This window comes from Epinephelus moara, chromosome 21 (genome assembly GCF_006386435.1).
Source record: "Epinephelus moara isolate mb chromosome 21, YSFRI_EMoa_1.0, whole genome shotgun sequence".
NCBI classification, from domain to species: domain Eukaryota; kingdom Metazoa; phylum Chordata; class Actinopteri; order Perciformes; family Serranidae; genus Epinephelus; species Epinephelus moara.
This window is the reverse complement of record NC_065526.1, coordinates 19402538-19429389: the sequence shown is the minus strand read 5'-3', so window position 1 is coordinate 19429389 and position 26852 is coordinate 19402538. Positions and strand designations below refer to the sequence as shown.

General features: G+C 42.0%; 1 protein-coding gene across 1 annotated transcript in view; it reads left to right on the top strand.

Moving 5' to 3' along the window:
- The window catches only part of LOC126382784 (probable G-protein coupled receptor 158), a 130294-nt gene that overhangs the window by 91475 nt on the left and 11967 nt on the right, over positions 1-26852 (top strand). The window contains exons 6-8 of the mRNA XM_050032856.1: positions 312-421; positions 3103-3341; positions 15651-15789. Of these exons, the coding sequence (XP_049888813.1) occupies positions 312-421; positions 3103-3341; positions 15651-15789 (488 nt within the window). The remainder of the gene's footprint in view (positions 1-311; positions 422-3102; positions 3342-15650; positions 15790-26852) is intronic.

Below are 26852 nucleotides of genomic sequence, written 5' to 3'. Positions count from 1 at the left end.
ACCATCAGCGAGATAAGAACTAACCCTTCAGACTCTGGTATCTAATATGTTCTGGCAGCTGACATATGAAAAACATACAGTTAAGAGATGTCAGCAGGAGCTCTGGAGGCGGAGGATATCAGCGAGGCCAAATCTGCCTCCAGCTCTGGATCTCACATGGCGGAGACTCATGTTCATTTCTGATTCCTTCTGTGTGAATATGAGAGGAATGTGACAGGAGAAAGATATATATATAATCAGTGTGTGTGTGTGTGTGTGTGTGTGTGTGTGTGTGTTGGTGTGAACGCTAACGCTGCTGTACCACTCCACAGGTGATGATTCTGTACTTCCATCCCAGCGTGTTTCGATGTATCCTCCTGCGGTGGGTTCGCCTGCTGGGTTTCGCCATCATGTACGGCACTGTCATCCTCAAGCTGTACAGGTAAAACTGTCAACTCAAAGTTAAAGCACTGGAGTCGTGATCAACGCATGACATTTCCTGTACAACATGTTCCCGTCCTATGAATTATTCCTGTCTCTAATGTAGGACAGAAAGCTAAAAGAGATTGTACCTCCTCCCTCCTCTCCTACAACCTCCTCGCATCTCTTCCTATTTCGTTTTTACATCCTTGTCTCCTCTTGTCCTCTCATCTCATTCTGCTCCTCTCCTCTCTTCCTATCTCTTTATCTCTCATTTTCTTGACTCCTTATCTCCTCTGCTAACCTCCTTTCCTGCCCCTCCTCCTCTCCTTTCCTTTCCTTTTCATTGCTTTCCTCTCCTCTCCTCTCATCTCATCTCATTTTGTCTCTGCTCCTCTCCTCTCTTCCTATCTCCTTATCTTTCATTTTCTTGACTCCTTATCTCCTCTGCTAACCTCCTTTCCTCACACTCCTCCTCTCCTTGTCTGCTTTCAGCACTCCTTTCCTTTCCTTTCCTTTCCTTTCCTTTCCTTTCCTTTCCTTTCCTTTCATCTCCTCATCTCATTTTGTCTCTGCTCCTCTCCTCTCTTCCTACCTCCTTATCTTTCATTTTCTTGACTCCTTATCTCCTCTCCTGGTCTCCTTTTCTGCCCCTCCTCCTCCTCTCCTTGTCAGCTTCCAGTACTCCTCTCCGATCATGTCCTGTCTCCTCTCTTCCCTTTATCTCGTATTCTCTGCCCTCCTCTCCCCTCTCCCATCTCCTCTCCTTTATTCCTGTCCCCTTATCTCTCATCTACTTTTCTTCTCTACTTGTCTCCTGTGCTCCACCTCCTTATCCCCTTGTCTCCTTTCCTGCTCTCCTACATTGTCATGTTCTGTATTTTTCTCTCCATCTCCTATTCTCCTTGTCGCCTAACCTCTATTCTCCCCTCTTCCTGAGTGGTCTCCTCTTCTTATGTCTTATGTCTCCTGTCTCCTCTCTTCTGTTCTCTCCTCCTCTCTCCCTGTCTCCTCTGCTTTCTTCCTATCCCCTTATCTCTCATCTCCTTGTCTCCTTATATTCTCTCTCCTCCTCTCGTCCTATCTCCTCTCTTCTCATTTCGTCCCGTCCTCTTGTGTTCTCCTGTCTCCTCTCCTCCCCTTGTCTTTTCCTCATCTCATATCCCCCCTCCTCTCCTCCTATCTCATCTTTCATCTCCTTGTCTCCTCATCTCCTCTGCTTGTGTCCTTTCCTGATCTCCTCCCCTCTCATGTCCTTTCCTTTCCTCTTCCTGTCTCCTAACCCATCCTTGTCTTCTCAGCTCTATTCTCAATTCTTCCTAGTGTAAATCCTCTTCTCTCTTTGTGTCCTCCTGTCTCCTCTGCTCTCCTTTTTCTCTTTTCACCTCATATTCTCTGTCCTCCTCTATTTCTGTCTTCTCTCCTTTCTTCCTTCCCCTCCTCTCCTGCCCTCTCATCTCCTAGTTTCCTCTCCTCTCCTTATATTCTCTCTTCTTCTGTCTTCTATCTTTTCTCCTTTCTTTGCCTCACCTTCACTCCTATCTTCTCCCCTCCCTGTCTCCTAATCCCTCCTTGTCTCCTCACCTCTGCTCTCCTATCTTCATCTTGTATATCCTCTCCTCTCCTTGTGTCCTCCCATCCATCTCCTTTTCCTCTCCTCACCTCATATTCTCTCCTCTCCCTTGTTCCCCTCCTCTCTCCCCTCCTGATATTAACTTGCCCTGTGAGTTAGCCTTTCTCAGTTTCAATAATTCAGCTCCCTCTCAGTCTGCACTCACACACATGTGCGCAGTCAATAAGCACATTTGAATTTCACATCAGGTTCCGTCTATCTGCCAAAGTATCCATTCAGACACACTCACTTCCTGCTCATCAGCTCCGAGCAAGTGTTGCCGATATGGTAGAAGGGGGTCAAAGGCCGCCCAGAGTGTTCCCTTGGCAAAATTACCAATTAGATTTTTTCCCGCACTCGCTGGGTGTGAAGTGTGCCCCGGGGCCAAGCTCTTACAGCCCGGTCCCACTGAATATATCAGAGATAAGATAGATTTGTCACAGTCTGGTCGGGAGAGAGCAGATGAGCACCGCGCAGAGACGATAGTAAACAGAGAAGTGACTGTTTGTGTGTCTGCATGGTGATATTTATATAACTACATGCTGTCTTTGTCCTTTCCCAGCATCCCAGCATCAGATCACTCTAAAACTATTCTGGCTGATGTGTTGCATTTTTAATTCCCTTTACAGAGGCGGTATTGTCTTGTGTGCGTGCGGTAGAGATACTGTACTGTGCAACTTATAAATAAACTGCCTCTGCATGCGTTCAGGCGGGTTCCAGCCGTATTTGTTGAACCATCTCCAAACTGAAAAATTAAAAAACTGACACCCTCGAGAAAATACCAAGTTGTTAAAAAAACAAATTTGCTTTCTCAGACATGTTCCTGCCCTCTGTTCATGTCTTCTCTCAGCACATGAAATATTACAACATGATTTAAGCCAACATGAATGAATTGAAATAATAGTGCCTTTTTCTCCCTGATCCTTTTAATTTAACCGAGCATGTTAGTAAGAGCAACAGCCGGAGGCGTGAGCTGTCAGTCGCAGGCAGAGCATCTCTTACTCACCTACACTGCTCATCATCATTTCACCCAGCAGTCTCAAGCACTCAGGCTCCTGCTGTCCTCCTCCTCCTCTCTCTCCCTCCCCCAGGGTGTTAAAGGTATTCCTATCCCGCACGGCCCAGAGGACGCCTTACATGACCAGCTGGCGGGTGCTGCGGCTGCTGGTGGTGATCCTGGTGGTGGTGCTGTGGTTCCTGGTGGCCTGGACGTCTGCGGTGTGCCAGAACCCTGAGCTGAGTCGGGCCCTGATCACCGCAGGCCTCACCCCAGAGGGGCTGCAGTTCAGCATGTGTCTGCTGGATCGATGGGACTACATGATGGCCGTCGGTAAGTGTGTGTCTTCTCTCTATTTATGGATAGCCAATGTGTAGTGATGTCTTTACAGGACGAGAAACAAGTGAGGACATTGTGGTCCTACTTTGGTGTGAGTTGCTGAGTGTTGGAGATATCAGCTGTAGAGATGTCTGCCTTCTCTCTAATATAATGGAACTAGATGTCACTCAGCTTGTGGTGCTCAAAGCACCAAAAAATACATTTGAAAAACTCAACATCAATGTCTCTTTCCAGAAATCATGACCTGGTTACTCAAGATAATCCACAGACCTTGTTGTGAGCAGTTTCGTGTAGGAACTATTTTCTTCCTACCAAACTACACCCACCAACTGTATCACCGAGCAGAAGGAAGCGTGCATCCACTCATGGACGAGAGGCTTGTGCCCGTGACAGGGTGAGATGTCCTCGGCTGAGCTGTAACATTAGCTAGCTCAGTGGTGCTAGGTAAGCCAGCAGTAGATGCATGCTTCCTTCTGCACGGTGATACAGTTGCTGGGTGTAGTTCAGTAGGGAAAGAAGTTCCTACATGAAACCACAAGCTGAGTACCATCTAATTCTATTATGTTGGAGAGAAGGCAGACGTCTCTACGACTGATATCTCCAACACTCTGCAACTCACACCAAAACAATCTAGGCTGATATATAGCGCTACAGGTAAGAGGAAAGCTGTGTTTTTTGTGTTGTTGCTGTTCCTCTAACTTTAGGGAGCTTTTGTTTGATTCATGCACTGATTAGCCTCAGTGGCGGAATCTAATTACATGTACTTAAGTACAAATTTAAAGTACGTGTACTTTACATGCCTATTATAACTTCATGCCACTTTCTATTTAAGATTATCTTTGGGGCTTTTTGTGCCTTTAATGTTAGCACAGTATAGCGTGAATAGAGAGAGAGAGGGGGGATGACATGCAGCAAAGGGCTGCAGGCTGGAGGCGAGCCTGCGGCAGCTGCAGCAAGGACTAAACCTTTGTACATGGGGCGCCTGCTCTATCCACTGAGCCACCAATGCCCCTCAAATTAAGATTTTTACACACAAAACTTATTAGAGCTGCCGTGATTAATTATTAGTAAATTTGTTGTTGAAATCTAACCTAAGTCTAATCAATCACCAGCTGATTTGAGAATAAATTCATCAGTTTGAGTATTGAGTATTTTTTTTAAAGAAAAAGGGACTGTGCAAACAGTATTTGGTAAACCTTATTTTTGACTTAGAAAAACAACACAGGACCATTAACATTTGCTTTAGACCCTTCACTGGACTTAAAAAGAATTTGCAACACCCTCCCTCTCAACTCAACCACAATTTCATGCTGAATATTAATGAAATTGCACATAGTGGAATTAGCAATTGCCCAAATCGTTAGTTGACACTCTTAAACTTATGGAAATGTGCACTTGTGGCTATAACGATTGATCTATTGACGGAAAATTATTCAGCAGCTTTTTTTTGTAAATCAGGAATAAGTCACTTTTCATGCAAAAATATTTCAAGGTTCCAGCTCTAAAACATGAGGATTTGCTGCTTTTCCTTTTGAGTAGTGTAATTATTTTGGTTGATCAAACTGTTTTTAATTTTTCTGCATTTACTACTTTTACTTGAAGTACTTTTCTCTGATTGTACTTAAAAACAATGCATGGACTCAGAAGTAATCCCTCTCAGTCATCACTTATCACCCACTCCTAAGGTGTATTTTTCTGCAGAGACTCTGCCCCCTTTCTGTATTTTCTTATTTCCTTCTTTTTGTGGTCAGGATGTTTGTGGGTGTGTACCCCCACAGCACTCAGGTGAGGTCAGGGCTTTATAACAAGGTCGGGACCAGCAGTGATGGCCAAATGAAGCCTCATGAAGCATTTTCTTTATTTTCTGAGCCCACTAGATGGCGCTTTTTGTTCAACAAAAGGTTGAAAGCACACTGAATTGCTATTCTTTGAGCCTCTCGCTTTAAACCGTGAGTGCCATCTAGTGGGCTCAGAAAATAAAGAAAATGCTTCATGAGGCTTCATTTGGCCATCACCTGGGACCAGGTGCCAGACAGTAAGCAGCAGGCATCCAAGAGACATAGAGAGGCGAAACTGACAATTCTGCATAGTATACCTTTAAATAACATTTTCAATGCAGGACTTTTACTTGTGACTGTATTTTTAGAGTGTGGTATATGTACTTTAAGTTAAGTATTTGAATACTTCCTCCAGCACTGAATAATCTTTAGACACACATTCCTAAAACGGTTTCAAATTCTCCCATCTTGTATCCTGTGAGTAAGTATCTCATTAAACTTAAAATTACCTTGGGGAGTTTTTGACTGAAGCAATGTTTTTATGAGTGGGTTTAAAGTCCTGAAGCTCCAATGCCAGCATGGTCAAAAGGTAAACAGAGACGGATGGCTACAGAAAGGCAAAAAGAAAACCTCCCTGACCTCTCAGAGTTGAGCTTTCAGTAGCGTGGCTGCACCATATCTGACTCATTTATTTTTCACAGTGCACTCCTCTCTTCTGCTTTATAGAAGCTGATGGCACTGACAGCAAATGGATTGCACACAAATAGAGAGAACTGTTTGAAGTTGTTAAACTGCATCTTGAAATTTCCAGCAAGTCTTAAGCACAATGCATCCATTGTTGTTCGAGTGACAAATCATGTCAGACAGAAATAAACAGGTACGGGCCGGGGAATCTCGTATAAATGTGATAAACTTCTCTGCTTTGACGGGTTTCGTGTTAAAGATAAATAGAGCCACCTCCTTAAGCGAGGCATAAAGTGCTCCAAAACATGCCGCCCGCTTGCCAGAAGACATTATTGTGCCGTAATAGGCCTGTTTATTCAGTGCCCTGCCCCCAGAGCAGCATTTTGAAAAACTTCTGCTCTGAACTCGATGTTAAATGGATGCAGTTGTGAATTTTGATGATCATGTCCATTGTTTGATTCACCTTTGCCTGATGGGTTTGCTCACAGCAGTTTAATGGACAATGCTGTGCATGAAGTTAACAAAGGGATGCTCTGATAAACAGGATGGAGTGCCCCTCTCTTACAGTGTGATGGGCTGCCACCAGCATTAAAGCAGAACACCTCCAGAGGGCAGGAGGTGCCACCAAGGCCCTCATTTATTTCTCCGGTGCTTCACCACGAGCGTGTCTCTAAGGACTTTCCAGAGGACAATTTATTTGGTTTATCTGGACAATAATCTATCACAGAATACAGTTATATAATGTGTTACATTATATTATTTGAAAGCAAATCTAAGCACAATAGCAGACGACTCACCACAGTCTGAAGGTTTTATTATCTCAGCTTAAGTGAAATGAATTGCTTTACTGTATTGTTTCTGAATGTGTATCTCTTATGTTGTTGTCACTGCGACTTCACCTTGACTGTCCATATTCTGTTCTCCTTTCATATATTTCATCCCAGTCTTCTATGTTATGCTCACACCTCTTTGAGTTTCCCTTTGTTATGATTCACATTCATCCATAGATCATAAATTATAAACAGAGTAGCCGATAAAATGTTAGTGAACCAGACTCTAAGAATTTTTTTTCTGAGAATGAGTCCTCCACAAAGGTACCAGTTTTGACCTGTAGGCAAGGCGAGGCAGCTTTATTTGTGTAGCACATTTCATACACCAGGGCAGTGCTTTACAGAGCAATAAAATATGAAACATAATAAAAGATACAGATGTACAATAAAAGAGTGGAGAGAAAAATGATATGAAAGGTAAAAGTAATTACTAAATGATTTACAATTTAAAAAAATCACCATTAAAAATAGCAAAAGTGCAGACAAGAGGTGCAAAGATAAAAAGATTGTTTAAAATTGAGTTTAAAAATAAGTTTGCAGTCATTACCATGTTTGTTCTGACTCTATGGACGGTCAGTAGGTCGGTCCCAGATGTCCTCAGGGTCCTAGATGTCACAAGCATGTCAGAGACATATTCAGGCGCTGAGCCACAGATTGATTTATACACAAGCAGCAGGATTTTAAAATCAATTCTCTGATTGACAGGTAGCCAGTGTACAGATTTTAGACTTGGAGTAATGTGGTTATATTTCCTAGTTTTTGTCAGGACCAGAGCAGCAGCATTCTGAATAAACTGAAGTTGTCGAACAGCTTGTTTAGAAAGGGCTACAACCAGACCACTGCAGTAATCTAATCCACTGGAAATAAAGACGTGGGTGAGCCTTTAAAGGTCTTGCTTTGACATTATTCCTCTGACTCTAGCGATGTTGTTTAAATGGTAGTAGGCAGATGACTTTATGGATTTGATGTGGCTATGGAAATTTAAATCTGAGTCCAGAAGCCAGTTCAACTTACCCAGGATATCTTTTCGTTATCTGTCTTGGCTAACCCTAACATTGATCGTCTAGATAACCGATACTAAAGAGCCTGTTATCAACTAGTTCAGTCAATTCTGGGTTTTCCTATTCAGCCATGAGCGCATTCATGTGGAAGAGGCGGGGGTGTTAATTATGAGCGACATCATCAGAACCATGAATGAAGTCGGCTGCTTCTTATGATATGTGATGAAATGGTACTGAAAGTGTTTGTGACTGTGAGACAGTGAAATGCCAACGGCGTGGAATGTAAATGATACTCTGTAGTCTTATAATGGAAAATGTAGAAACACTGAAAATACTCTCCAAAAATTCACCATTGGCTAAGACTTAAATTATGCGCAGGTATCTCTAGGCTGTAAGTGACATTAGTATAGAGTATTTTTTGCTATTTAGTCGGATGATGATGAAACTGCTCTGAATATGTCATATAAAACACTTGATGATGCCAGACTGTTTCTGCTGCTGAAGTAAAGGGTAGAAAAGTAGTCAAGTTAATGACTGATGAGGAGTCATTAGTACAACAAAACAGACAGTACAATACATAACACACAGTATCCAGTATCACACACTGTCGGGGGTAAATCATGGACATTAAGGGTCAATGCTTGTTAAGATAAGCGAAAGCAGACGGGACAAAACATGATCTATAACGCTTTGTGCTGCATTTAGGGAGGCTAAACCTCTGCTCTGTTGGAAGCATCTGAAACTCAATGTGAAGCGGATGTTGAGAGTCTGAGACAAGCTTTAGAGGTGACCCTCTCTTCATACAGATGCACTGTAGGTTATTAAGAGTAACACCAGTGATCTTACAGAACAACTTGATCATTTTCTAAAACTTGTTCTTGTTTTCAAGGCTCAGATTACCAAACCAACAGATAATAAAAGCAGAAAAGAACAATTTAATGATAGTCCTATCTACATCAAACTCCTCAGCTTCCTTAAAAAGAATAGGCGTTGGTTTGCCGAAGCTCTGTGTTAAAACCAGTGGAAAGAGCCCTGGAACAATGAAATGATTCTACTGACCTATAACAATATATAGGCTACTCTTTTTTACCTGTCACTCCAGACTTTGACATGTTGGGATACTCTTTTCTTCAGTGATCTGATTGGTCAGAGGTTGGGGTGTTGACAGGTTGTGATCAGATACTCTGAAGTTAACCTGCTCTGGAGCAAGTTAGCTGTTCAGTATGATTTACCATGGTGTTTTATCCTGATTAAAAGAGAACCAGCTTCGTGGTACTGAAAACCCAGAGTTAACACTGAAGTTACCTCGCTTACTCCAAATCCTGCTTCATAGTACAGGCCTCTGGTTACAAAATGGATCGAGTGCATGTATCTTTTGACTGGAGAAGTTTTGGTCTACTTGGTACTGGGTTATTTCAGTCGATACCTTTGAGGTATTGAGTACTGGGGTGCCCTGTAGGTCACCTGCTAGAGCATGCACCCCATGTACGAAAGGCTGAGTCCTTACCGCAGCATCCTCTGTTTTGACCCTTTGCTGATAGTCGTCCCCTCTCTCCCCTCTTTCCTGCCTATCGCCAACTGTCCTATCCTATAAAGGCAAGAAACCCAAAAATGAACAAAAACAAACAAAGATATTGAACAGCGATATCCAGCCCTTCAGTCAAGCTAACAAGCATTAACGGTGATTGTATGGATAAGAATTTGCAGGTTTTCTGCCTCATGTTTCTGGTGAGAACCTGGAGGGCCTTGGTTGTGTGTGTGTTACAGTAGCTTCCTAATGACAGACTCTTGAAGCAGGAGGCAGTGATGGGCACCTCACTGAAGCCAGTCTGACAGCAGGGGAGACTAATCCTGTTTAGAAAGAGGCAAAGGATGGCTCCCTAAAAGAAGCCTGGTCCGCCTCTGAAAACTGATGGACAGGCAGACACAGAAAGAGAGAGAGAGAGAGAGAGAGAGACGGAAGTGGCAGGGAAAAAGAAGAGTAGAGCCTGTGAAGTATGAAGCTCTGAGGGATGTGGGAAACGATGCAGAGAGAGTTTTCCACCAGCTGGGGAGGGAGGAGGGGGGGAGAACTTGAGAGGAAGAGAAGAAGAAGAGAGAGGACAGCTAAGGACACGAGAGGAAGAGAAGAAGAAGAGAGAGGACAGCTAAGGACACTCTGGAGAGGCGACAGAGGAACGCAGCATCTTCAGAGGAAGTGACGGCGTGTTTGTGGTGTGACAGCTTCCCACAAACGCAATAAATGGGATGAAACACGTAGAACACAGCAATCCCTCCGTTTTGCATCCGTTTGTGTCGGTGTGAATTTGCGTGTGCGTTCAAGACAAGATAGGAAATGAGGGATCCCCGCTGTTCGCTGTGACAGCCAGTGAGAACACACTGTTGTGCGGAGGCTACACTGAAGGACAGGAAGCACCCTGCGAAGCTGCCGTGGAGGATTTTAACAGTGCATGTTGTGTTTGTGAAAATTAATCTAATTGGTTTTTTTGTGTTTTCGCTTGTTTTGTTATAATGCTGACAAGGGAACACATGTTGGTCTAAAAACGAATAAATCATCCTTTTTTGTCTGGAAATGCAAAACAAAGCAGAGTTGAAGCAAAACAGTATTGACAATGTCAACAATAAGCAATTCATTTGAATCCGCAATTAATCTGCATTAGTTGGAATTGTTATCCCTTCCCTCAAGCAAGCAGCTCTCCATGCATCCTGATTCAGAGGCTAAGTACCAAGTAATTAGTGATGATTTATAGACTAGGCCTATTCATGAATATTAATGGACTGTAATCACCGTAAAGACTTTATGGGCTCATATGCCAACACAGTCCTTGGCACGGTTCTTGGTGCTCTTTACTGTCTGCAAACAAAACAACAAGCTCGTATAGCTCACATCTGACCCGCTGATGCTTATTTGGAATTTCTATATGCAGTATTACGATAACTAAAACAATTTTTTATTTGAAAACATGGTGTTTTCCACTAGTAGTAAAACTAGCATCATCTTTTGATTGCACACTCTTAGAGAGAAGGGTTCCAAAAGGCTTCTTTCTGTCATGCTACCCAGAGCCATTTACTTCTGAAAAGCCCTTTTTTTTGAAGGAGTTCTTCAATGGCTGTTGAAGCATGGGGGCTAAAACATCCTCATCCTCAAATATTCAAATGTTTACCCATGTTTTAAATGGTAGCTTTAAATGTAGATTTATCTGGAATCCCCGTTATCAATTAATTTTACTTGTGTTTTTCCCATAGTTGATATCTTTACCATCATTTCATGCTATACTAAAGTTAATTGTGTACCTGTATTGAACAGACACTATATTAATTGGTTAGTGGGTGGAGATAATGTCCACTCCTCCACTAAGCATTCTGGTCGAGTTAAGATCCACTGTTCTATTGAAATACTGAAGCCTGTAGTAGTAGTAATTTCACAGAGTCTCTGCCCCCTAAAAATGTGATTGTTGTTGGTTGTGCTGGACCACAGCAGCTGCAGCCCTTCAGCCCTCAGGAAGACCAAGGCTGCTTGACATGGTTCCCTTGGCCCTGGACTAGAACCATAATTAGTGGAGCATAAAAGTGTTTTTGGTAGAACCCCTTGGGTAGGCTCTAGATTAAAGCCTTGGAATATAAAAGGGTTCATGGTAGAACCCTCTGGGAGAGATCCTTGATAAAAACCTTGGATTTAAAAATGGTTCTTGGTAGAACCCCTTTGCTGGGTTTTGATGAAACCCTTGGAATCTAAAAGGGTTCATTGTAGAATCCCCTGGGTTGATTCTAGATGAAACCTTTTGAACATGAAAGGGGCAATGGTAGAACTGCCTGGGTGGGATCAAGATGAAACCCTTGAAATACAAAAGGGTTCTCAGTAGAACCCCCTTGGTGGGATTCTAGACTAAACCCTTGGATTTTAAAAGGGTTCATAGTAGAACCCCCTGGCTGGGTTATGATGAAATCTGTGGAACATAAAAGACTTCTTGGTAGAGCCCCCTGGGTAGGTTCTTGCCAGCGCCCTTAGAAGGTGAAGAGGTTCTGGATAGAACCCCCAGATACCCCCTTTCCACAAAGTTAGCTCCGGTCCTTTCAGGATTCTTGGAACCTTGATGCTATCAAGCAAACCAGCTCTTGTTTCTACCAGTTTTGAGTAGAACCATTACCGTTATCAAGGATGCATCATCAACACAGTGTGTTTCACAGTGCACAATACAAGTAAATGGTAGTAACACAATGGCAGATCATATTGATTACCTGCAGTTTCTGTTCTGTCATTAAAGATATTTGTTTTTATCAAAAAGTTTGGCATGAACCAACTTTCTAACTGGGAACCAACTTTTTGGGTTTCGAAGCAATTTATTTTAGATTGAAATGCTTGGAATGGTCAAGCATTGAACTGAAATCCGTTCATTGTTGGAGGAGAAGGGGTAAGAAAGGGTTCTGGGTTGAACCATTACACCATAGAAGGGTTCTACATAGAACCTCTTGTAGGGGCTCAATGGTCAAACCTCTCACAGATGTCTCTAGGTATAACCTTTTATATGGGCTTCTAGATAGAACCCTGTAAAGAGTTCCAGGTGGATCCTTCATAAAAAGTTCTACTGGGATCCAGAAAGTGCTCCTGTATAATAACAGGTTGAAGAACTCTTTAAGGTTCTAATAAGCACCTTTTTTAAAGAGTGTACACCAAATTTAAAATCTATTAAATTTGCTCCAAGACATAATTTCATACCTCCAAAATGCAGCAACCCGAAAGGAATCCTCCTCATCACCTTCTAAATAATTAATATTGATTTTTTTTTTTTTTTTTCAGTTCTTTAAAATGTCGTTGCACTGACAAGATGATAATGAGCTATCTGTGCACACATACTGCGAAGTATATGACCAAAATACATCTTTCCTGTAACTAGCAGGCGGGCTGTGTGACCTTGGTGTGATTAGGCAATAGCAGAAAAGGTGTCATCACACTGTCGATGAAGCAGCTGCCTCACTTCGGGGAAACACTGCAAACGTGAGGAACTCTTGCTAAATTAGGAGCTGCTAAATTTGAATCTTCATTGTTGTTGTGAACACTATCAGCATCGAAGTGTCAAAGCTCGGTCAGGCAGTCGAGGAACAACCTCTTCCAACTTCTTTATTGTGTTGATTAACATTAATGCTGTATTCTATCCAGTGACTCTGCATCTACATTTTGCATGTTTTCCACACTGAGTCAGAGCAACATTGCTGCTTTTATTTAAAATGCAAATAAAACACAGACTTAATCAGTGATCAAAAGAACAGTTCAACATTTAGAGAGATACATTTTAGGGAAACGTCTTTCTGAGAGTGAGATGAGAAGATCGATACCACTTTCATCTCTGTATGCAGAGCTGGAGCCAGGAGGTGATTAACTTAGATTGGCATAAAGACTATTAACAGGGGGAAAAGACGAGCCTGGCTCTGTTGAAAAGTGAAGCTGCCTACCAGCACCCTTAAAGCCCACTATTTAAAATGGAGATAGACTTATAATTATGACGTAAATGTTGATTACACAATGAAGTGGCTGTAGAATAATGACACTGTCTGCATTTAGATTGCTTCCCTATACGCCTCACTTTCACCATGCAGTTCTGTCTGACAGAAATGGGACCAAGTCATAGTTTTTCAAGTCACAAGAAAGTCTCAGGTCTTTTCGACCCCTAGTCAAGTCCATGTTGTTTTTGTATGTAAACAAAACTATCTTTGGTATCATTTTTTCTCACTGGCGCTCAGTAATGTAACATTAGTTATTCATCTCCTGTAACTTCACCAAACAAAGAGGATCATCTGGGGAATTAAGTGTTGACTGGCTGGGAATGAATAGTGTCAGGGAAATTCTCCTCTCTGAAGGAGTGACAGACTCGGTGTGAGGAATCAAGTCTCTTGAATTCACGCAGCATGGAGAAAAACCTCAAGTGTTCTCTGCCAACCCTCAGAATGAACCAAGGCTGCCTCTGACTAAGAATTTTCCTAGTCGACCAATAGTCGTCATTTAGCACCATTAGTCAACTAGCTGCCCGCATGTTTATGATATTAATTTAATTATTAAATAATATATTTTGGGCGGGGCAACACAATGGTTTGAGTTGAAGGTGTGAGAAAGAATAGTGTCAGTAACATTGTTAACACTGTGCTACATTACAGAGAAATACAAACCCGTACACACTGAGCGAGCCGCCTGTTAATGACGCTGTCGGCAAAGCAGTAATGATTGTGCTAAGTGGCTAATGGGCATGTAGCTACTTCCATGTTTCAGATGATACGTCATGTTTGTAGTCGACCAATGAAGATGAGTTTACATATCACCTTGGGTTCGTCCTTCACCTTCTCAAAATGATCCCACACTTTGGATTTCCTGCCCGACATGTTATTAACTAGCCTGTGTGATGACTACAGGTACCAGCCCTGGAAATTAACTCAACTCCTGTCTGACTGCTGAGCGTGGCCACTTCCTGAGTCTGTCCTTTCAAATTAAATTCCCACATGGTCCAGTCATATAGGTTTGGATTTATTTTGACAAGGCGCAGCTCCTAATAGAGTTTCATGTTGATTTGTTTCTTTGTTTGTTTTTCTGCAACTGAACAACCAATGAAATCTTGCCGACTATTGGCCTCTCTGGTCAATTAACGCTTGGCCGACTATTAGGAGGCAGCCCTAGAATGTACAGACTTTCATACCATACTGAAGCTTGGACCCCAATGCACAACCAAGAGCTGTACTTGTAAGAGATCGCCCCCCATAAAACAGATTCACCAATACTAGAAACTTCCCCCCACCAGAAAAAAGGAAATGCCCCCAAGATATAGGAAATAACCTTCCGATAGAGTCCTGCATAAGTCCCACAATAGGGGTAATGTTTGTTGATTCAGGTAATGAATTGATTCATGGCACACTATTTAAGTAACATATTTTTTAATCTTTGAGCAAGAGGGAATGATTATGATTATGTTGAGTCTAAAGACATCAAACTTGTGACTTGAGTCCACATCTCTACCGTCTGCCATCTGCCATCTGGTACGATATCCGGGGAAAATGAAGACTCGATTTACTGTACAAAGAAAGTGTGTCAACCTTTAGAGCCAAAACAGGTGAAGGATAGCACTTTTGTTTTTCCTGGTAGCTATGCAAGCACTTTCCAAAGATTATCAGTGTAAATTCTTTGCGGTTACTATCCTCAGTAGTGGAAATGACGAACAGATGAACAACCACAGTAACTGTCGAAAACAAAATGCAGGTCTGAGGAAAATGGAAAGTGATTCAGAAATGTAAAAGTTGTCTTTTTTCACGCGGTAACATACGATGAGTCAGCAAGTCAACAAGATGCGTTAAGGCATCTAATATGAATAATCCGTACACGAACAGAAAGTAAAATAACAATTTAGGGGAAGTTTCAGGGTCTTTTTGTCACAGTCTGGTGCCATCATTGTGCCTGTACAGAGCCCTACAGTCAACTAAAACACGTGCTCACCAACCATTTTTGGTTAGCTGGGCTGAAATTTGAATTTTCACTTTTTTGTTTGTGTATGAATTAAACAAAGGAGATACTGCTTTTTAATTAGTGAGCTTTAGAGGTGCTGGTGGACATGTTATTTAACTTTGTAAGGAGCCAGGCTAGCAGTTGACTCCAGCATCTCGTCTTTACGCTACGCTAATATAATGGCTCCCAGCTCCAGCTTGGTGCGTCCCTCTAGACATGAGAGTGGTATCGATCTTCTCATCTCACCCTGAGGAAAGAAAGTAAATTAGTATGTTTTCCCAAAAGTTGAACTATTACTTTAAAACTTTAGATTGAGTTTGGTACTTTGAAAAGAGACAAAAGTTTCAAGCCTTCAGGGAGGCATTTTATACTACTTTATGGATTATATAGGCTTGTCCCAGCTGGAGGGGAATACAAAGACTTACTGTAAGACTCTTTTGTCTTTAATTTAATGTTCATAATTAGGTTTAAAGACTTTAAATCAGTCCTCTAACCCTCCTTGTATTCTTTTTGTTTCTTTTGTCTAGCGGAGTTCCTGTTCCTGCTGTGGGGAGTGTACCTCTGCTACGCTGTCCGCACCGTACCCTCAGCTTTCCACGAGCCTCGTTACATGGCTGTGGCCATCTATAATGAGCTCCTAATATCGGCCATCTTCCACATCATCAGGTGGGTGAGGAAAATGGGGTGGAACAGAGGCGAGCGGGCATGAACGGTAAAAGATGTGTGGTCAGAAGAGATTTGGCTAAATTGTCCTCTTGTATGCTGACTGAGAGAGAGGGAAGGGAAAAGGAAACATATAGACCTAAAGAGACCTAAAACAGAGCTGAGACTGTAGAATAATGAAATCATCTCCGTGACAGTAATGAGGAAATAGTAAGAATAGTGCAAAGGGGCTTAGATGACTTCATCCCTTCTTGCAGCACAAGTTGTTGTTTAATTATAATCATAGTGATATTTGCGTGTTAGCGCAGGGCATTACAAGTGCTGAACATGTCAGATGAAAGGCAGAGAGTTCACCCGCCCCCTTCATCAGGGAAATGAACAGTGTCAGCAGAGCGCCTGGGTAAGCCGGTTGAAAGGAGGTGAATAAAAAATGTCTTCCCCAGGCAGAAACACAGCACAGATTTACTGTGCCAGATCCCCAAAATAAACTCTCCGTGCCCTGTAACTCACTGTCTGTCTTTCTGTCACAGGTACCAAATAACATAATGTACTCAGACATCTTTAAAATGTCTTTTGTGTTTGAGTAATCACCATTAGAGGTGTTAGGGTTCATAAAATATAATGGTTCTGTTCGACACAGTGGTGTCATGGTATGGTACGTTTTTGATACTGTAAAAAAGCCAGAGAAAATTCCTTGATTTTTAAATTCATGTCATTTTAATCAATTTATTTATTAAAACTAACATCATACAGTCTGTTCTTTTTGACTTTGAACAATGATGGAGCTATATCTGAGTTGGCCATCCTCTGGGGTGTCTTCTTAGCAGCTTATGAAGCAAAAACAGCTCCGTATAACATATAAAATGCAGTATAGTAGTTATAAAGAAATACAAACAAATTAACAATTCTCTTTCTGAAATGCCAGATACTTCCTTGTTTTTGAAAAACATTTAAAAACTAACATTTAAAAACTAACATTGTAATTTGGGCTTCTTTTTTTTTTTTTTTTTTTGTGCAAAGTAGGAATTACAGTCTGTCTGAAATGGGCTCGTGAGGGAATAAAACAGGGCTCGAATACATTAAGCATGTTCATAAAGCCTCTGTTTTCCACTACTGAATTCGCAGCTACAAATGTACCAGTCACCGCAGTGATTTCCTTTTCTCTGTCTGAATCATATAGGAATGGCTGCATAAATGCTGCAGGGAGAACATTAGCTTGTAGCTTGTGCTGCCACTTGTCTTCATGTAGTTCCATCGATTGACACACTGTGGTGATGTCAGCATAAATGAGTTGACATGTTTGAAGTATTCCCAACCTGCTGTTGTGTAGCACATGCAACATACGGTTGTTTTTTGTCCACCACTCTCCCTGTCAACATCGTCTTGATAATCCACAGTGAAACCGAAGTGGCTCCAAACACCAGACCTGTAGGTTATCAGAGGATCTTCTATTTCTGGTCTGGGAATGCTGGGAATACCAACCATATGCCATATAACCACATTGCAATGTGCTAGCTTAGCCTTCCAGTTTGTCTCACTGGAGTAAAATGTTTTGGTTTGGAGGTGGGAGGGGCAAACAGCATGTCACTTGTTCTGTCATGTGGTCTTCCTTGTTTAGCACAGTGGTACTGAGAACATTATATTAAACACAGCTTAAGCTGTATATTTTATTTACCTAATGCAATAGGATTGTTCAACATATTGCTCCATTTGTAATGCGTACCGAACAGAAAGCCTCTTAGTAGGGATGCACGATATTGGATTTTTGCTTATATCTGTCATGTATTAGTTCAGGAAGGACCCAAATGAGGAGCAGCAGGCAGGTTTATGGTTTAATAAAAAGCGAGCTTTAATAAAGCCAATAAAAAACATCCAGAACAGGCAGGTAACTGAAATCCAAATGAAAGAAGAGTCAAAACTAAGTGAAAACTTACCGTGATAATATGGTGAATTTAGGTAAAAAATCCAAACAGAACACAAGACACCAGGCAGGAAACAGAGCAGAGAACGACACCAAGAACACAGGGATGAATGCAGACAAACTGACAAAGAACAAAGGGAAACACACAGGTTTATATACACTGAAAACGAATCACAAGAATGAGACACAGCTGGAGTAGGAGGACATGCACAAAAGGAGGGAAATGGGCTAACATCAAGGGTGTGGTGGAGAACACTAGGGTGGAGCAAACAAGACTAATACAGTACAGGTGTGAAGGGAGGTCTCTGGGAACAGGGAAGGACTAAAGGGACTGGTGGAAGAACCAGACACGATGCATGAGGAGAAATCTACAAAATAAAACAGAAAACAGATTAAACACTAATGAGTAACAAAACAAGGAAGAGGACAAACAGAAAACCGTAAAACAAAGTCCACAACATAACAAAAAACTCAGGTTTCTGCAAGCCTGAATTCAGCTGTTACTTATAGTACTGGCGGACAACGATACCTTTTGTCCCTCCACTTTGAGAGGTATTATGGTAGAGAGGTGTGGTGGTGCCACAGGTGTCACTTTTGGTAAGTTTGTGGCCACGCTCCCTTGGCACAGTTGGTCATGGGACTGGATCCACCTACGCATTAGGTGGATGCATTTAAGACTGTGATAATCATTGTTTATCACATTCGCTACTTTCACACCCTTAAATCACAGAGCTCTCTGTCATGACACACTCACAGTTTGGGAATCCTGTAGAGAGTTTTCCTCAGGGGAAAGTTATTGTTGTCAAGGACTTCAGAAGGGAAATTATTTTCAAAGTTTAATTTTGAAAGCGATCAGTCTTTATCACACATATTGCTTATGATCATAGCCACACATCAGCTGTATTACATTTAAAAATGTGCTGCTTCAGGTGACACTCTGGCCAGCCTCATTTAGAAACCGATGACGCACACAGCCATTACCGTGGTTACCTGGTGTTCAGGATGGAGACACCAGGTGAAAGACTGACAGGAACAGAGAGTCCTGAGGGAGTTATGAGCAAAGTGAGAAGTTTTAAGTGATTCACAATTTTTTTTTTTTGTGGAGCTGCGTGAGCTGTTTTCAGTGTGTCAGTCTCCAACACGCCCATTGATGTGTAGAGAGAATAATTAATCAAAACAACATGTTTGATGTGTGCATAAGCCCTGGGGGATCTGCGGTTATTTTACAACAGTCTGATGCTGGTTGCACAAAATGTAACTGTAAATCTGCCGTGCTTAATTGTGGCTTGACAGTGCGCAGCATCTCTAGTTGGAGACTGCAGATGGAACAGATACCTGTTGCCTTCAGATGGCTGTGAAGAGTCGCCACCGTAAAGGAAAGGCTTTCAGTATATAGTACTAAGTGCTGATATTTACATATTGAAAGAACCCTTAGTAGTTACCAGAAACAGCCTAAACTCGGTTAGAGCACACAGAGCACCCACTGTACACCACGTACCAAACTGCAGACTGACAAAGCTGGCGACTAGTTAGTGAACACAGAGAAGCATTTGGCAGCAACAGAGCCACTTATTGGGTCTCAGTCATGAAACGTGAGCAGAATGAATTTGTGTGTAAACTGTTCACAGAAGGAAATCTACGTGTATCTCAGCATTCATCAACATTTCAGTAGCTCCGATATTTTTGTAGGTACCAACAAAATCAACACCTGCTTCTGACTGCTCGTAGTGCTCGTGTAAATAAGATATGTCACATAAATGTTGCTTATCATTATTGAAAATTACAGTTTTAATTCGTATTGTGTTCTGTTATGTTCACAATACGCAGATGCCTTTGAAGCACGTCAGTTAAACATGACAAAAGATGAGACAAAAAACATGTTTAGATAAGTTAGTTGGCAACTCTGGGTTTTCAGTACTACGAAGCTGGTTCTCTTTTTACCGGGAATAATCACCATGGTAAGTTATATTGAACAGTTAACTTTAGGGTATCGGATCACAACCTGTCAACATCCTGAAATCTGACCAATCAGATCACTGAAGAAAAAAGTAGCTATGAGAGAAAGTGACAGGTAAAAAAAGAGCAGCCCATATGTTGTTACAGGTCAGTAGAATCATTTAATATTTCCAGGGCTCTCTTTCCATGGTTTTGAAACAGAGCTTCTGACAAATGGAGAGATCATTTACACACTAAACACTTGATTTTAGCACTGTTTGAAATTATTAAGTTTATTTTAGTTGGCAGTGATAGTGCTGTTTCTTTTACACTGATTTCATCACTACAGCTTAAAATAACGAGACACTTACGTGATGAGAGCTGGGGAAACATAATATTTTATTAGTAAAATAATCCACACTGTTAATTGGCTCCTGTTATTATAAATGGAACATACCTCGTCAGTCATTACTTACTTTTACACTCTTTACTTCAGCAGCAGCTGGTGTTACTTTAAAGTGTTTTATGTGACATATTCAGAGCAGTTTCATCATCATCCAACTAAACAGCAAAAAATATTCTATACTTATGTCACATATAGCTCAGTGACACCTGCACGTAATTTATGTCTTGGATGACGGTGAACTTTTAGATAGTGTTTTCAATGCTTCTGGATTTTCCGTTTTCAGATTACAGCTTGTCGTTTACATCTCATGCCACTGACATGTTACTGTCTCATCTACAAAACACTTACGCTACTGTTTCATCACATATCATATGAAGCAGCCTACTTCATTCATGGTTCTGATGATGACGCTCACAATTAAAAACCCTGCCTCTTTTACATGAATGCGCTCGTGGCTGAATAGGAAAACCCAGAGTTGACTGAACTAGTTGATAACCAGCTTTGTAGTACCAGCTATCCAGACGGCCAATGTTAGGGTTAGTCTTAGTCAAACCAGAAAACGAGAAGATGTCCTGGGTAAGTTGAACTGACTTCGTGGTACAGGCCTCAGGAAAGATACGGAGCAGGGACTGACACCAAAAACGCAGGCAAACTGACAAAGACCAAAGGGAAACAGACGGGTATATATACACAGAAAACTAATCACAAGAACGAGACACAGCTGGAGAAAGAGGACACGGGCAAAAGGCTGATGACAAGGGTGTGGAGCGGAACACTAGGGTGGAGCAAACAGGACTAATGCAGAACAGGTGTGAAGGGAGGTCTCTGGGAACAGGGAAGGACTAACGAGGCAGGTCTGACAGAAAACAGGTAAACAAGTAAAACCATGTTGGCTATACCAACTTTTAAAAATGATAGTAAGCCAGTGTTGTGTTTTCAGTTTGTTTAGCTGCCCAAAACTGATTAGAATTATCTAATGTTTGCCAGTGTTTTCTGTCATGTGTCATATCTTACACAGAACAATACTGCAACAGCTTAGGCCACAAAGTTTTACAAGCCTAGTTTGTCTCAAGTTGAAGCTAAATGTCTCAACATTTTCTGGTTCGGATGCCCTCATTTTATCACGCATTTGAAAACCTGTGTCAAAATCTTTGCAGAGCAGACCTGAGGCTGGTTTGATGAATGGGATTTTTCTACCTTCAGGCAGCCCTTTCATGTTTGTGTTGCATGAAAATCAGCCTGCAGAGACTTGAAACTTGATTGAGATGCATAATGCCTCTTTTCATCCATTTTAGAATACACGTACATCTGAGCGTTCTGTGAGGTAGTAACACAGCTGAAGGTACGGACTGTTTGGAAAAAGGGAAACGTCTTTGTTTAGCATTAAACGCATGTGGGAGGTTTGGAAGAATGCATTACTGCCTCACCTGAGAATGATATTGTAAATTATTGAATCATCGTGTTGGACTGTAAAATCCGATTCGACTCGGTGAATTCTGACAACTATGCGTTCCTGTGTGCCTCTTAGGAGCTTATTTACAGGCAAGCTGTTTTTTATGTGCCTGAATGTGGGTTGAAAAAACACAACTGTTCAAAGAATCATGGTAATACACACATTTTTAAAATACTCCTAAAGCAAAGAATACTTTGTCAGTCCTGTTGCAGTGGGAATAAAACCGGTCAGGTGTTTTTTACAGTCCTCCCGCAGGAGCCTGGGGCTAAAAATTCCATTTGTCACACTTTCTCCGATAAAACTGTTGGTGATTGAATATTCTTTCATTTTGGCAGCGGCCTATTGTGCTCAGTTGGATAAAAAGAAAAAGATCACATCCTTTTAATCTGTTGAGAAACTGAAAAGTCCGATGGGTACACCTTCATCAGTGGTGTGAAACTGTTATAAATCAAGCTGTTCTCGCTTGCTGAGGAATAAAACAAAAGCATTTCTTTGGTGAGCTGACAGAGTCGGTCTGCGACTGTGGCCCAGAGATAAGGCTGGACCTTTGTGTGTGTGTGTGTGTGTGTGTGTGTGTGTGTGTGTGTGTGTGTGTGTGTGGTGTGGAAGGATTGATGAAAACAAACACACACACACACACACACACACACTGTGCTTTTGGATATCCAATGTGAATTATGAATCTGAATATGATTAGTGGGAGTGATGACAAAAGACCAACAACCTCTGAGCCACCTTGATGGATTTCCGACAAACAATGAGAAAACAACTCTCTCTATCTTACACACACACACACACACAGACATCCTTGTACTTCTATCTTTGTGGGGACCCTCACTGACAAAATGTATTCCCAAGCCCCTATACCCTAACCTCACCTATTACAACTTAATGCCTAACACCAGTGCTTACCCTAACCTCAACCTAAAGACCCAGACGCACCAAATCGACATAAACTAAGTAGTGGTGTCGAAGGCCAAATGTTGCATCACCTCAAGTCATTTGTGCCTCAGCAAAAAAGTTGCAAGCGAACACAATGAAAAGACTACAGCCAGAAGCCAACTAGCATATATGTTCTGTACCTACGTCAGAGAAAATAAGGTGGTAGTCTGATGCGTCATTTAAAAAGCGAAACCAGAAGACCGACAGGACAGATTCAAGCTAGTTAGCCAGTTAGCACATGAACAACACAACCTGATATTTAAAGAAATAATTATATCTACCGTGCGCTAGCGAACAATAACATGACATTTCACGTAATGTAGTAGCTAAGCTAACTATGCTAACAACAGATTGAAAATGTGCAGCAACATTTTTTGCTGACACTAAATATCAAACAAAAGCCAGAGACTGTGTCATATTAAGAACATTTGAGCTGTGAATTCACCACTTCAAAGCAGGAGGCAGAAGATAGTGTTATTTCGGAGCCTTACGAGGCAAAGCTTCTCTACCCCCGGGCCGCTGCCTCTGTGTACGCACATGCTTGTACCGAAGACCTTTGTGAAAGCAAGGAGAGCTTACTCTGCAGCTAAATCTGGGGACCAGAACTTCCCCAAAAGTACACTGCATATTGACTAACAAAAAACAAACAAACAAAAATCGACTGCTTGACTTGAAGGAATCTCAGTCAACTGAAGGATGTCTGACTGATGATTTGCACCTCTGACTTTCAGTGGGAAGCACTACTTTACTTATTTCCATTCTCATGCCCTGAGCTGAACTGCAGTTAGAGGGATTTTGTTCACCAACAGGTTCTGCAAGTTGGTGAACGAACGCTGACACCGGTTCAACATCCTGAATCAGCCGAAAAAGAGCTTACAAGAGCCCACTAGTGCCAACGGTGCGGGACACACTGCAAAAAGTAGGGCGACAGATGGTCCAACATTGAATGACAGCCGACAGTCAGCTTAGTGAGTCAGGGCCTTAATTCAAACCTGAACCTTAAATCCAAGTCCTAACACTCAAACAGTTCTTTAAAGAGGTGAGGACCGGCCAAAATGTCCCCACTTTCCAAAAATGTCCTCACTGTATTGGTTAAAAATGTGTCATGGTCCTTACTATGTAGCAAGTACAAGTACACACACACACTCACACTGAAGCATTTTGGCACATAGGAATCTTTTCACAGACTTTGCACAAAATACACAACCCTCAGTTTGATGCTGCGTAATAATTGCATTGATTTATCTGTCATGGTGCCTGGATTTTGCCAAATGCAGCCACTCGTTAGAGCCCATTTAGGCTTTTGTGTATTTTTTACATTCTGCAGTAATAATTGGAGCAATTATTACCTGTGCTGGCGCTCGTGAACACAATACAAAGCGTGATTCAAAAGTGCTACAATAATGGGAATGATGACAAGTGTTTAGAAGAAACCAGGAGCTACCAAAGTTGCTGCTGTGAGCTTTGACAAAGATTCTGTCTGGACTGAGTCGGTGAGTGGTGACAGAAATGGGACACAATTCTTTGGTGCAGGATTACATGATTGGGTGTTTTGCTGATGGTCACAGAAAACTGTCTTAGCTCTGCTCTCTAAACTTTTTTTTAATATGTAGCACTTTTTTTAAACGTGACAAATAGCTGTGCAGTTTCAAAATAACAGCAACAGATGGTTAAAATTAAATGAAATAATTAAGGTGAAGCAAAAGCAAGCGGATGATTAATGATTAAATAATGATTGGAAGAGTGCCATAGATCAAAAAAGTGAAGGGGACACATAATTTTTCCTCTGCCGACCAGAGAATTTCAATCAGCCATCGGGCTCAGAGAGAGTAAACAAAACTAATATAAACAGGAGCCTAATCGTGCCGAGCTTTAAAATAACAGCAGTAAAATACATTTTTCCAAGTGAAGGGCGGCAAGCCTGTAAAATATTGCATCAATCTACATTCTGTATAGAGTCTGCATGTGGGTGGATGCAGTCTGGGATGGTCTTTGAGATAAATAAAGGGAAATAAAGTGAAATATCTCAGCGTCTAGCGTGGCTACATTCCTCCCATACAACCACATTTCGATTGTTTCTACCCTCTAATACGGGGGTGTCAAACATACACCAGAACTGTTCAGTCTCTGATGTTGTGTTCACACCAAGAGTGAATAAAACAATTCACACGAGTGAAATTCATGAAAAGATGCAATTAGATGCGGATTCCCGCTGGGCGGCACAATGAACACAATGCGAAAGACACAAATTAAACGGCAGGAATGAAGCTAGTAGCGTGATTTTGCGTCACATGTTTATTCGCCAGAGTTGAAAAATCGGAACTTAAGCAACTGATTCACACCACGATAGCCAATCAGCATTAGGCCCGTTTCCACCGCAGGAACTTCGAGGTAAATTTACGGGGCTGGGGCCGGGGCCGGGGCCGTTGGTGCGTGTCTCCACCGCAGAAACCACCCCCGAAGGACAGAGTTCCGGAACTTTTACGGGGGCTAAACAAGTCCCTGCCTCGGAGTAGGTACTCAGAACGGCCCCGAGAAACTCCTGGCTGGGGCTTGGGGGTTACTTGGTGCTGATTGGATATACTCAAGGCGGGATGTGACGGCAACAGAAAGCAACAAAATAGCCAGCATTTTTAAAACTCAGCAGACGAGGGTTAGCTCGTTCATAGCTTCCACCGCCATGTAAACAAACTCAATAACCGGTCTGTGAAAAACATAGTTTTTCCAGCGGATATCTTAGTTACAACATGATTGAGCTAGCAAAGCAGTTTTGTGTTGCTATGTGTGGTATTTATTTAGTTTTGGGAAATCACGATGTCTAGAAAGCATCAGTAGTGGCTGCAGCTGACTGGGACAGCTAACAGCAGCAGCAAAGCTAACATCAGGACATCATCTGTTAAAAGCCTCCCGTTGATACGACATGAAACTACTCCAGTTAGCTCAATCATGTTGTAACTAAGACATCCACTGGAAAAAATATTTTTTTCACGGGCCACTTTGTGAGTTTAGTGAGTTATTACAGACACCACTATCGGCTAACAGCTAACAGCGTCCCTACGCCACTACATCGCCCTGGTCAAAATGGTCACGCAACGATTACATCACATCCAGAGCCCGGTAACTTTACAGGAACCTTCCTCCTACTCCGCTCTCTCAGTGGAGATACGGCGGTTGAGAGGGCTGAGCGAGAGGACGTTCCTGTAGTAGTTCCTGCCCCGCAGATAGTACCAGGAACTTCTTCAGTGGAAACAGGCCTATTGACATCCTCTGGGGATGTATGACGTCGAGGATGTACCAACAGAAGTTCATTCAGCAAATTCACACGTGTATGATATGAGTTATTCGCGTGTATGAAGTGAGTCAACACAAAATAGTATAGCGTTCAAACTTGAGCGAGTAAAGTGATGTGAAAATTCACATTGTGTTTGACGTGAACACGACATCACACTGACAAAACAAAAGATTGTAAATGGTTTGCAAGGCAGCAGACGACTTTACCGGTTTTGAAGGGGTTCAGATTATTATGTAATGGTTTTACTGGTCTGGCCCACTGGAGATCAAACTGGACTGTACGTGGCACCTGAACTAAAATGAGTTGACACCCCTGCTCTAATACAACCCACAAGAGCATCTTCTCAAATTAGTGCCCCTAAGAGTTGCCCAGTTTTTTTCCCAGGATGGCGAAGGCATGACCCACCCCACTCTCCCTCTAAATGGCCAGTAGTCGTTGCCTTGGTTGGTTGGGTTTATTAGGTTTAGGCAAGGAGAGTGAGATTAGTTAGGGTGAGAATGTCAGGATAAGTCAATCAGAGGCAGAGTAAGGCGGAGCAGGGTGGTTCTTACCTTTGCCTTCCTAGGAAGATCAACTTTCTTACCAGTAAGGTTCACAGATGCATCCAGAGAACAGGATACAGCGCTGGGGTTGGGTTCCCATTCATTCCTATGAAAATTGCCAGTGGTGCATGAAGCAAAAGAACGTTAATATCCACGTATAAAATTACCTTGACCTTCAGCGTCCATGGGCCGTTAGAGGAGGTGCACCAAAGACTTCAGCTGGACAAGCAGCTAACTCCTGGTTTAGTGCTTCACTAACTTGAATGGGGATAAAATTATTTTATTGTGGGCTTCTTTGGACTTTTAAAATGTTATCAGACAGAATGAATCAAATCCTGAGAGTGAACTGAGTCATTTTGCAGGTGTTGTGATGTTAAAAAACATTCATCCACTGATTTTCAGATGTCTGTTTCACAGTGTAAGTCTATGGGAAAAAGTATTTTGGGGAAGAAGTTGTAATTCACAGTTTGGTCACTTGGTTAGATTGGGGTCGTTGTTTGGTTAGATTTAGGAAAAGAATCATGGTTGGGCAACACATTACGTACATAACGTAACAACGTGACGTTAAGTATGTA